Source organism: Meriones unguiculatus, chromosome 21 (assembly GCF_030254825.1).
Source record: "Meriones unguiculatus strain TT.TT164.6M chromosome 21, Bangor_MerUng_6.1, whole genome shotgun sequence".
In the NCBI taxonomy this organism is placed as follows: domain Eukaryota; kingdom Metazoa; phylum Chordata; class Mammalia; order Rodentia; family Muridae; genus Meriones; species Meriones unguiculatus.
In genome coordinates, this window is record NC_083368.1 from 28,546,264 (window position 1) to 28,559,209 (window position 12,946).

Genomic DNA, 12,946 nt, shown 5'->3' on the forward strand with positions numbered 1-12,946 from the left:
AACCCAGGAAAACTAGCTACATTCAAGAAAACACAGGAAATAAATAACCTCACTTCAGTAAAACAAAAAGCAACCAAGCACACAACCTGATGACTACAGCCAATATCAAAATCAAGGGATCTAACAGCCACTGGTCATTAATCTCTCTCAACATCAATGGACTCAACTCCAATAAAAAGAGACAGATTAACAGAATGGATACGAAAACTAAACCCAGCAATCTGTTGCATACAAGAAACACACCTAAGACACAAAGATAGACATTACCTGAGGGTAAAGGGTTGGAAGACGACTTTCCAAGCAAACGGACCCAAGAAGCAAGCAGGAGTAGCCATTCTAATATCTGATAAAATAGACTTTCAACCAAAATTAATAAAAAGAGATGGGGAAGGACACTTCATACTCATCAAGGGAAAATTCCACCAAGAAGACATCACAATCCTGAACATCTATGCCCCAAATACAAGGGCACCCACTTTTGTGAAAGAAACATTGATAAAATTTAAAGCACATATAGATCCCCACACATTAATAGTGGGAGACTTCAACACCCCACTCTCAACAAAGGACAGGTCAACAAAACAGAAATTAAACAAAGAAACATTGTCTCTGACAGAAGTCATGAATCAAATGGACCTAACAGACATTTACAGAACTTTACACCCAAACACAAAAGAATTTACCTTCTTCTCAGCACCTCATGGAACCTTCTCCAAAATAGACCATATAGTGGGTCACAAAGCAAGCCTCAACAGATACAAGAAGATTGAAATAATCCCATGTATCTTGTCTGATCACCATGGAATAAAGCTGGACCTCAACAATAACAGAAATAGCAAAAAGCCTACATACCCATGGAAACTGAACAACTTGTTACTAAATGACAGCTGGGTCAGGGAAGAAATAAAGAAAGAAATTAAAGTCTTTCTAGAAATCAATGAAAATGAAGACACAACATACCCAAACTTGTGGGACACAATGAAAGCAGTGCTAAGAGGAAAGTTCATAGCACTAAGTGCCTTCAAGAAGAAATTCGAGACAGCTCATTCAAGCACCTTAATGGCTCACTTAAAAACCCTAGAAAAACAAGAAGCAGACACACCAAGAAGGAGTAGACGGCTGGAAATAATCAAACTCAGGGCTGAAATCAATCAATTGGAAACAAATAAAACAATTCAAAGAATCAATGAAACCAAGAGCTGGTTCTTTGAGAAAATCAACAAGATCGACAAACCCTTAGCCAAGCTAACTAAAAGGCAGAGAGACACCACCCAAATCAACAAAATCAGAAATGAAAAGGGGGATATAACTACAGACACTGAGGAAATCCAAACAATCATTAGGACTTACTTCAAAAGTCTATATGCCACAAAATTTGAAAATCTAAGTGAAATGGACAATTTTCTTGATCAATTTGACTTACCAAAGCTGAATCAGGACCAGGTAAATCAACTAAATAGACCTATATCCCCCAAAGAAATAGAAGCGGTCATCAAAAGTCTCCCATCCAAAAAAAGCCCAGGACCAGATGGCTTCAGCGCAGAATTCTACCAGACCTTCAAAGAAGAGCTAACACCAATTCTCTTCAAACTATTCCACAAAATAGAAACAGAAGGAACATTACCAAACTCATTCTATGAAGCCACAGTCACCTTGGTACCTAAACCTCACAAAGACTCAACAAAGAAAGAGAATTTCAGGCCAATCTCCCTTATGAACATTGATGCAAAAATACTTAATAAAATACTTGCAAACCAAATCCAAGAACACATCAAAGATTATCCACTATGACCAAGTAGGCTTCATCCCAGGTATGCAGGGGTGGTTCAATATATGGAAATCCATCAGTGTGATCCACCATATTAACAAACTGAAAGAAAAAAACCACATGATAATCTCCCTAGATGCTGAAAAAGCATTTGACAAAATCCAACATCCATTCATGTTTAAAGTATTGGAGACAAAAAGGCTGAGAAAGAAATTAGGGAAACAACACCCTTCACAATAGCCACTAATAACATAAAGTACCTTGGTGTGACCCTAACCAAGCAAGTGAAAGACCTGTTTGAGAAAAACTTCAAGTCTCTGAAGAAAGAAATCGAAGAAGATATCAGAAGATGGAAAGATCTCCCGTGCTCATGGATTGGTAGGATTAACATTGTGAAAATGGCCATACTGCCAAAAGCAATCTACAGATTCAATGCAATTCCCATCAAAATACCAACTCAATTCTTTACAGACCTTGAAAAAAAGATTCTCAGCTTCATATGGAGAAACAAAAAACCCAGAATCTCCAAAACGATCCTGTACAACAACAGATCATCTGGAGGTATCTCCATTCCTGATCTCAAGCTGTACTACAGGGCAACAGTAATAAAAACTGCATGGTACTGGCATAGAAACAGAAAGGAGGATCAATGGAACCGCATAGAAGACCCAGAAATAAATCCACACACCTATGAATACTCGATATTCGACAAAGAAGCCAATTCCATTCAATGGAAAAAAGACAGCATCTTCAACAAATGGTGCTGGACCAACTGGATGTCTACATGCAGAAAAATGAAAATAGATCCATATTTATCACCCTGCACAAAACTAAAGTCAAAGTGGATCAAGGACCTCAACATAAAACCAGATACCCTAAATCAATTGGAAAAAAAAGTGGGGAACAGCCTAGAACTCATTGGCACAGGAGACAACTTCCTGAACAGAACACCAACAGCACAGGCTCTAAGAGCAACAATCAATAAATGGGACCTCATGAAACTGAAAAGTTTCTGTAAAGCAAAGGATACCGTCATCAAAACAAAACGACTGCCTACAGATTGGGAAAGAATCTTCACTAACCCTTTATCTGACAGAGGACTAATATCCAGTATATACAAAGAACTAAAGAAGCTGAAAAGCAGCAATCCAAGTAATCCAATTAAAAAATGGGGAACAGAGCTAAACAGAGAATTCTCGACAGAGGAATATCGAATGGCAGAAAAACACTTAAAGAAATGCTCATCCTCATTAGCCATCAGGGAAATGCAAATCAAAACGACCCTGAGATATCACCTTACACCCATCAGAATGGCCAAGATGAAAAACTCAAGCGATAACACATGCTGGAGAGGTTGTGGAGAAAGGGGAACCCTCCTCCACTGCTGGTGGGAATGTAAACTGGTACAACCACTCTGGAAAGCTATCTGGCGCTTTCTAAGACAAATAGGAATAGTGCTTCCTCCAGACCCAGCTATACCACTGCTAGGTATATACCCAAAGTTTGTTCAAGTACACAAAAAGGACACTTGCTCAACCATGTTTATAGCAGCTCTATTTGTAATAGCCAGAACCTGGAAACAACCCAGATGTCCATCAACGGTGGAATGGGTACAGAAATTGTGGTATTTTTATACAATGGAATACTACTCAGCAATCAAAAAGGAGGAAATCATGAAATTTGCAGGCAAATGGTGGGATCTAGAAAAGATCATTCTGAGTGAAATATCCCAGAAGGAGAAAGACAAACATGGGATATACTCACTTATATAGACCTATAAGATATGATAAACATAATGAAATCTATACACCTAAAAAAGATAATCAATTGAGCGGACATGGGGTAAAATGATCAATCCTCATTTAGAAAGACAGATGGGATGTGCATTGAACGTATGACAGGAGTCTACTGAGCGCATCTGAAAGACTCTAACTAGCAGTGTTTTCAAAGCAAAGACTCATGACCAAACCTTTGGCAGAGTACAGGGAATCATAAGAAAGAAGGGGAGTTAGTCTGATGGGGAAAGGATAGGAGCTCCACAAGGACCAAATATATCTGGGCACAGGGTCTTTTCTGAGACTGACATTCAACCAAGGACCATGTATGGATATAACCTAGAACCTCCACTCAGATGTAGCCTGTGGTAGCTCAGTAACCAATTGGTTTCCCAAAGTGAGGGGAACAGGGACTATTTCTAACAGGAACTCGATGACTGGCTCTTTGGTCTCCCCACCCCCGAAGGGAGGAGCAGTACTGTTAGGCCACAGAGGAGGGCTTTGCAGCCAGTCCTGAAGATACCTGATAAAACAGGATCAGATGAATGGGGAGGAGGTCCCCCCCATCAGTGGACTTGGAAAGGGGCACGGTGGAGATGAGGGAGGGAGGGAGGGAGGGAGGGACTGGGAGGGAATGAGGGATCGGGACACGGCTGGGATACAGAGTTAATAAAATGTAACTGATAAAAAAAAATAAAATAAAATAAAAAAAAATAAAGTATTGGAGAGATCAGGGATATAAGGCACATATCTAAATATAGTAAAGGCGATATACAGCAAGCCTATAGCCAACATCAAACTGAACGGAGAGAAACTTAAAGCAATCCCACTGAAATCAGGGACAAGACAAGGCTGCCCACCCTCTCCATATCTCTTCAACATAGTGCTGGAAGTCCTTGCTAGAGCAATAAGACAGTTGAAGGATATCAAGGGGATACAAATTGGGAAGGAAGAAGTCAAATTATCACTATTTGCAGATGATATGATAGTATATGTGAGTGACCCCAAAAACTCTACGAGGGAACTCCTACAGATGATAAACACCTTCAGCAAAGTGGCCGGATACAAAATTAATTCAAAAAAATCAGTAGCCCTCCTGTATACAAAAGACAAAAGGGCTGAGAAAGAAATTAGGGAAACAACACCCTTCACAATAGCCACAAATGACATAAGGTACCTCGGAGTAACCCTAACCAAGGAAGTCAAAGACTTGTATGAAAAAATTTTCAAATCTCTGAAGAAAGAATTAGAAGAAGATATGAGAAGATGGAAAGCTCTTCCATGCTCACGGCTTGGCAAGATTAACATAGTAAAAATGGCCATCTTACCAAAAGCAATCTACAGATTCAATGCAATGCCCATCACAATTCTTTACAGACCTGGAAAGAAAAATTCTCAACTTCATATGGAATAACAAAAAACCCAGAATTGCTAAAACAATCCTCTACAATAAAAGATCTTCTGGAGGTATTTCCATCCCTGATCTTAAGCTGTACTATAGAGCAACAGTTTTAAAAACTGCATGGTACTGGCATAGAAACAGAATGGTGGATCAATGGAACCGAACAGAGGACCCAGAAATAAACCCACACACTTACGGACACCTGATCTTTGACAAAGACGCCAAACCATTTGATGGAAAAAAGATAGCATCTTCAACAAATGGTGCTGGTCCAACTGGATGTCTACATGTAGAAAAATGAAAATAGATCCATACTTATCACCCTGCACAAAACTGAAGTCCAAGTGGATCAAAGACCTCAACATAAAACCAGACACAATAAATCGGCTTGAAAAAAAAGTGGGAAATACCCTAGAACTCATTGGTACAGGAGAAAACTTCCTGAACAGAACACCAACAGCACAGGCTCTAAGAGCAACAATCAATAAATGGGACCTCATGAAACTGAAGAGCTTCTGCAAAGCAAAGGACACCGTCATCAAAACAAAGCGACGGCCTACAGATTGGGAAAGAATCTTCACCAACCCTTTATCTGACAGAGGACTCATATCCAGTATATATAAAGAACTAAAGAAGCTGAAAAGCAGCAAACCAAGTAATCTACTTAAAAAAATGGGGAACAGAGCTAAACAGAGAATTCTCTGTAGAGGAATATCGAATGGCAGAGAAGCACTTAAAGAAATGCTCAACCTCACTAGCCATTAGGGAAATGCAAATCAAAACAACCCTGAGATTTCACCTTACACCCATGAGAATGGCCAAGATCAAAAACTCAAGTGACAACACATGCTGGAGAGGTTGTGGAGAAAGGGGAACCCTTCTCCACTGCTGGTGGGAATGTAAACTTGTACAACCACTCTGGAAATCAATCTGGCGCTTTCTCAGACAACTAGGAATAGCGCTTCCTCAAGATCCAGCCATACCACTCCTGGGCATATATCCAAAAGAGGCTCAAGTACACAAAAAGGACATTTGCTCAACCATGTTTGTAGCAGCTTTATTTGTAATAGCCAGAAGCTGGAAACAACCCAGATGCCCCTCAACTGAAGAATGGATGCAGAAATTGTGGTATATCTACTCAATGGAATATTATTCAGCAATGAAAAATAAGGAAATCATGAAATTTGCAGGTAAATGGTGGGACCTGAAAAGGATCATCCTGAGTGAGTTGTCCCAGAAGCAAAAAGACACACATGGTATATACTCACTCATATAGACATACAACATAGGACAAACCCACTAAAACCTGTGCATCTAAAGAAACTAAGCAAGAGAGAGGACCCTAACTAAAATGTCCAATCCCCATCCAGAAAGGCAAAGAGGAGGGACATCAGAAGAAGAAGAAAACAGGAAACAACCTAGGAACCTGCCACAGAGGGCCTCTGAAAGCCTCTGCCCTACAGACTATCAATGCAGATGCTGAGCCTGATGGGCAACTGTTGGGCAGAGTAAAGGGAATTTTATGTAAGAACTGGGAAATAGTAAGAGCTGGAGAGGACAGGGTCTCCACAAGGAGAGCAACAGAACCAGAAAATTTGAACACAGGGAACTTCCCAGAGACTCATACTCCAACCAAGGACTATTCATAGAGATAACCCAGAACCCCTGCACAGATGTAGCCCAGGGCAGTTCAGAGTCCAATTGGGTTACATAGTAATGTGAAGAGGGACTGTCTCTGACATAATCTGATTGGCCTGCTCTTTGAGCACCTCCCCCTGAGAGGGGAGCAGCCTTACCAGGCCATAGTAGAGGACAATGCAGCCACTTTTGATGTGAACTGATAGACTAAGATCAGAAAGGAGAGGAGAACCTCCCCTATCAGTGGACTTGGGGAGTGGCATGCATGCAGAGGGAGGAGGGAGGGTGGGATTGGGAGGGAAGGAGGGAGGGGCTTATGGGGGGATGCAGAATGAATAAAGTGTAATTGATGAAAAATAAAATAAAATAAAAATTAAAAAAAAAATCTTCCAGTGATTTTCGTCTTATTTAAATTTTGTCATATTAATGCAGAGGACTTCTAACCTCTAAATGTCTCTACAAAAAGTTCAGAAGAGTCAAGTTTTTTTATTCAGTGATATTTTCTCATACTACCTTCTTATGGGAAGATAATTTGAGATACGGCAAAAACTTTCCATTAAGCCTGTTTTCACAGACAATGCAACCCTTCCACTGAACTACCTTGACCCTCCATTGGTCTGCTGTTCTTTCTCACACTTAAAATGCTGTATGCTGTGTGTGTTGCTCCTCATAGCATTCCTGCATCTGGCTCATGAGAGCAGCTACCCCTTCTATCTTGGAAATGCACAACTTAACAATTTTATTATTTTTGAAAACATTCTTATTTGAACATTTTCCCCCCTCATATTTTGTCACTAGTAACTAGCATTTCCGTGGCATGTATTCAGTGCTCACTTACTGGGAGAGAAGAGAAAACAGGAAAGAGAATTAAAAAGCATTTTTCCAGAGTCAAAAGAAATTCCACAGAACCCCACCATCACCTCTTGAGATGCACAGACAGGAAGTACTTGGCTTTTCTACGCTTTGGGGAAATAGCTGAAAGGCAGGCTCACCTGGGTGCTTTTACTTCCAGGCCCACAGGGAATACAAGCTTCCTTGCCATAGACCTGGTGGATGGACAGGTAGGTGTCAGCTGGACACTCCTTGCACTGGTTGGTTTCTTTCTCGATGTAGTGGCCTGGGGGGCAGGGTACACATGATGAGCCCGACTGCTCGGAACCAAGGGCACAGGCACGGCATGATGATGCTACCCCGTCAACCGCATTAGTGGCTGTGATGGAATAAATCTTCACCACATCATTGATGAAACGTCTGTTCTAGAGAGAGAGCAGAAAGAATGACATCTGCCTTGACAACTGTACAACCAAGTTATGATTATGTTGACACCACCAAAATAAACAGAGTGAACCAGACTGATAACTTGATAATGACAGTTGGGTGAGCTTTACGCCTATTTGATAGTTCTAAATAAGAACCCTTAAATCTTGACATTAGGAGCCACTTTCCGCAACCATGCAATTCCAGATGTATTGCTGCTGTTGGCATCAGGCAAGTCATAACTGGCACAGGCACAGTTAAAGACTGTGTCCAAAGGAATAGCAGAGTAGCTTATAGCTCACCTAAGTCCACTCGGGCATAGCTCTTAATGACACGGTCAGATGCTGAAAGTCTGACGCTGGGAAATCTTGGAGGGTGAGGACCTCTTTTCTTCACTCAAACACTGTGATTACTGATGGACTCATATCACTTCTCCGATCCTTCCTTTCCCTGACAAGCCCTTCCCCTAAGCAATGCACTCTAATTTCTAACAGAAGCATGTTGAAGGGGAAAGCAAGATCCTGAATCCTGCCATGCTTTTCCTTATACGGTACAGCATTAAGGCTGGGTTTTTGTCACCGCAGCACCCAGTGTCACAGCTGGCCCACTTAATGCTCTTCTTCCGGACCAAGATGGAGAGGCATAAAGGAGGAGATAGAGCTTGAGCCAAGTCCATCCTCTTATGTTTATATTGTGAATATTAAATAACAACGCCTAAAGAACAACTGAAGTAAGCTGGGTGTGGTGGCACACTCCTGTAATCCCAGCACTCGGAGGCAGAGGCAGGTGGAGCTCTGTGAGTTCAAGGCCGCCCTGTTCTACAAAGCAAGTCCCAGGACAGCCAAGGCGACACAGAGAAACCCTATCAAAAACAAACAAACAAACCAAAAAACTGAAGTCATGTAAAATCTGGGGACTGGGTTCCCACTGAAAGTCTGAACAGAAAAGAGAAAATGCTACATGCGTCACCACTGCAAGGAAGCTACTCTGAGAAATCATTCACCCTGTTCTCATTTCAAAAATCACTGAGGAGATACACAACAAATAGCATGCCTGAAGCTCTGTGGCAAAGCGCTTGTTGCACAAGGGTCGGGACTGGAGTTCGACTCCCGAGCAGTCACATAAAAACTGGGCATGGATTCTCCAAGCCCAGTGCTGGGGAATTGGGATGGGACAGACAGATGTTTTGAGGGCTCTCTGGCCTGCTAGAGTCTAGCCAAAATAGCTGGCTCTAAGTTCTGTGAAAGATCCCGTCTCAAAAAAAAAAAAAAATGTTGAGAATAATTAGATGATTTCCAACACTGACTTCTGATCTACACAAGACACACATTCACACACATACAAACACAGGTAAAGATAGCAAACACACATGGATATACTATACTATACACTAAAACACAGACATACTCCAAAAGTTGATAGATAGATAGGTAGATACATACATACATATATAAATTGAAATATATGATGGAATTTTCATACAGAGGATTAGGTCTATGCTACCGATGAAAACCACAGAAAGGCAATGGTTGCCTGTGTCCTACCATTCTGTATACAAATGCATTCTCTCTAAAAGGAGATAGCATTGTAATGCAAAACGTAAATCATATTAGTTAATGATGTTAAACAAATAGTAATAGCTGGATGCAAGAGAATAAAGTTATGAACTTGCCTACCTCAGGAATATTTTAAAAGAAAGCTTTAAATTAAAACAAAATTGAATTTTTCTCTTAAGCTTCAACAAGTGTATTTGCTCATATCTCAAAACAAATAAGAGAGTTGTGATCAATCCAGCCATTTCATGCATTCATACTCTCAAAAAATTAAAAATTGTCACTTTATACCAATTCACTCTATAGTAAGGTGAGTGACTCAAAGAAGCATCTTCTTCAGCTTGAGTGACTGAGTATCACTGAGGAGCTTTGTAAACATCGCCACAAACGCTCATCTTTGTATTTAAAAGAAAAAAAAATTATGGTAGTTGCATAAGACTGTGTGCATCTACTGGTGCTGCTTTAAAGTTCTCTGTTCTCCCCATAGAGTTCACAGTGTCCCATGCACAGGTTATAATGCTCTACACGGATATCACATTTTCATTCCCCGACCTCCTATTTCCACGTATAGAGTTTTTAATGCCCTGTAGGAAGCTCATGATGCAAGTTTACCATTCAGGGTGCACTTACAAAGGGCTTGTGTTGTGTCGTTAAAGGATGTATAGTCTGCTGTATACAGGCCAGAATGTATTTGCACAGAAAACTCAGATCACCTGTACGTAGCTTGTGACGATCTCAACAGAGCTCATATCTACTTATGTAGGGTATGCATGCCCTTTCAGAGTTCATAATGACTTGTACAGAGCACATGACACTTCTGCACACCACTTTTAGTGTCTCCAGTAAAGATCAATGTGCTCTGAATGGAGACTGTAACCGAGGGAGGCTGAAGAGTAATAAAACGGTTGAAACTTACGTCTTGACCTTGATTTGTTCTCTGGAATGCCCATGTAAATGTAGAGGTTGCATTCTTGAAGATGACGTGTGTGTATGCTTGCTTTTCTTTGGTTCCTCCCCACGATTCTACCACATTGGTACTTTTTCTGTTTATATCCTAAAACAGTAGAAAAATAATTACAAATAAAGCACAAACTAAGTATAAATACACATACACATCCATCACTAATATGTACTTTTATTTGGAGAAAGTTGGATAGGATTCATGTCTTTTTTCTGCTGCACACTAACTGTTCTGACCTGACAACTCTCAAAACTCCCTCAAGCATACGTTGACAAAAATCCCAAATAATAGTGTGTTTAAGACACATACTTAGAAAACATTTTTTTAGAAGAGAGAAGATTTCAAACTTCTCACAGAAAACTTCTAGGATCCTCACTGAATAAAAACCTTCCGATCTGTAACTTTTTCTTCAACTCTAATAGAACCATTTATAGAAATTCTAAGTTTCCTTCTGAATTGTACTTGCTACACCCAAGTGAAGGCTAACCGAAATGTTATCCCATGCTCACGAAATACCTTCTGGAAAGTATCTAAAGTCCATAAAGTTTCATTTATAAACTATTTTATTTCTGATTTTCTTAGCTAAATTTAAGAAAATAACCATGTAGATTTGAGGCATTCCCACCAGTAATATGACTCGAAAGCAAATACAATGACTAATACAATTATATAATTTATTTAAAATGAAAATAAAGGTTAAAATCTGGTTTTAAGTCAAGCTTTCCTGTAGAATTTCTGATAGATAACTTATTTCTATTAGTTATTTGAGTTGTTGGAAGTAGGCTGGCATGGCCTCAAAATTTGTCGCTTCCTATAATATTTATAGAAGAATCAAATATATTATTAAGCAGTCAAATATGCCAACAGAAGATACATCTTCTGTTCACATCATAGATAACAGTACAGAAAAATGATTCCCACATGTTACAGAAATGTTATTACCAAGTAACCAGATTGTCATGCTTGCCATTTACACAAAGGAGTTCGTTACATATGGGTGGTGTTTCACTAAACATTGTTCTGAGTTATAAGAAGTAATTTATTACCTTCCTATAAGTAAATGTAACTTTACATTGTAAAACATTCTTATTTGTGGTTTAGTTTGATAATTCAAAACTCCTATGAGAAAACCAATCACATAAAAAACAAAGAAAGCTATCAAGCTCTGTCATAAGCTACATCACTACAATGATTTGTAACGTGTAGTCTTGGCATGGTGGTACTCTGTAGACGAAGGGACAGTGGGATCACAAGGTTAAATAGTGAGAGCCTGTCTCAGTAAGTAGATTCCGTGGGATGGATTTTTTTAAAAGAAGAGGACATGGAATTAGAGACGGAGATCTATTAGGGAGAAATGGGGGGAGTGGAGACAAGAAATGGAAGGTATCTATCAAAACACATTGTACATATGTGTGAAATTATCGAAGAATAAATTAAATGTTAGAAACAGAATGACTAATTGGATGACATGAGACTGCTGCCCTTGGGATTGCATGATGGAGGCAAAGAGAGAAAGGCACTGATACAAGTAACGTAGGTTTGGGTTTTGTTTGTTTCCCGAAGAGTTTTACACGTCACAGAGACTTGTGAGTTTTACTTAAAGGAATAAGAAAGCATTGGCAAAGAAGTGAAGCTAGAGCTGCTTCAAATATGTATGGAAGTTACTGGACAAAAGGGCAAGCCGAGGCATGTTCCGGCTTAGATATTACAGCACAGGAAGTGGAAAGTGCAAGGGGCAAAGTTTTTCAGCAAGATATTCAGTGAGACCAAGAAAGGTGCCATCGCAGGTAAAGAGGAGGTATGCTCAGAAAGGCTGAGGAGGCCAGAACAACTAAAATGCACATTGCCGGATCCCATACACAGAGCACCTTATTCATTAAGACGGGGTAGTTGGGGGAAAGACATGAGAATGAAACAACACTGTGCATGCTAATTTTAAAGTATTTTTAAATAAGAAATGGAAATAAGAGTCACTGCGCGGGATAAGAGGAGAAGTGTTGATGTCTGCTACTGTTACTATCAGTCATAAAGGTGACTTGATGGTAGCATGAATGAGAGGAGATGGAAACAAAGGGTTGAGATCACTGAACTGGTCAAGAGATGACAGGAATCTGAATTTCTCCAATAGCACTGAGCACAATTCAGTAAGTTAAAGACAGAAGGCCATGGCTGGGAGGACTGAAGACTCACTGATTATGAGGAAGAGGGCTCTACTGAAGGTCATCCATGACCTTTTACTGTCCACACATCAGCCTTTGGCAATCACAAATAAAATGTTCAAATAGTCACGTATCTTGGATATCATAGAAGAAATTCTTTAAGACTAAAAGTTCACTGGAGACAAACTAAATACAAGCTATGAAGTCATTATTTAATTAAAATGATAAAATTTCAGCCAACAAATATCTAAAATCTATATGAGGTCTTGGTGAATTCAAATTGTTACTTTTCTCAAGCTAGGAGTTGAAAATTAAATTCATCTAGAAAACAAATAAGCAAATTTAACATGAGCATAGTAAACTTGCTTGTCTAAATGTCTTAGGTTAAAAAAGAAAAACTTTTGTTTTGATTCCCTGTACTCTGCCAAAGGTT

The 12,946-nt window shown here is 39.7% G+C and overlaps 1 protein-coding gene across 2 annotated transcripts in view; it reads right to left on the minus strand.

Annotated features, from left to right (window-relative positions):
• Elapor2 (endosome-lysosome associated apoptosis and autophagy regulator family member 2) overlaps positions 1-12,946 on the minus strand; it is a 166,429-nt gene that overhangs the window by 35,839 nt on the left and 117,644 nt on the right. For both annotated transcript variants that reach the window (XM_021648343.2, XM_060373975.1), the window contains 2 exons: positions 10,310-10,447; positions 7,576-7,839 (listed from right to left, as the gene is read on the minus strand). In XM_021648343.2, coding sequence (XP_021504018.1) covers positions 7,576-7,839; positions 10,310-10,447 — 402 coding nt within the window. The remainder of the gene's footprint in view (positions 1-7,575; positions 7,840-10,309; positions 10,448-12,946) is intronic.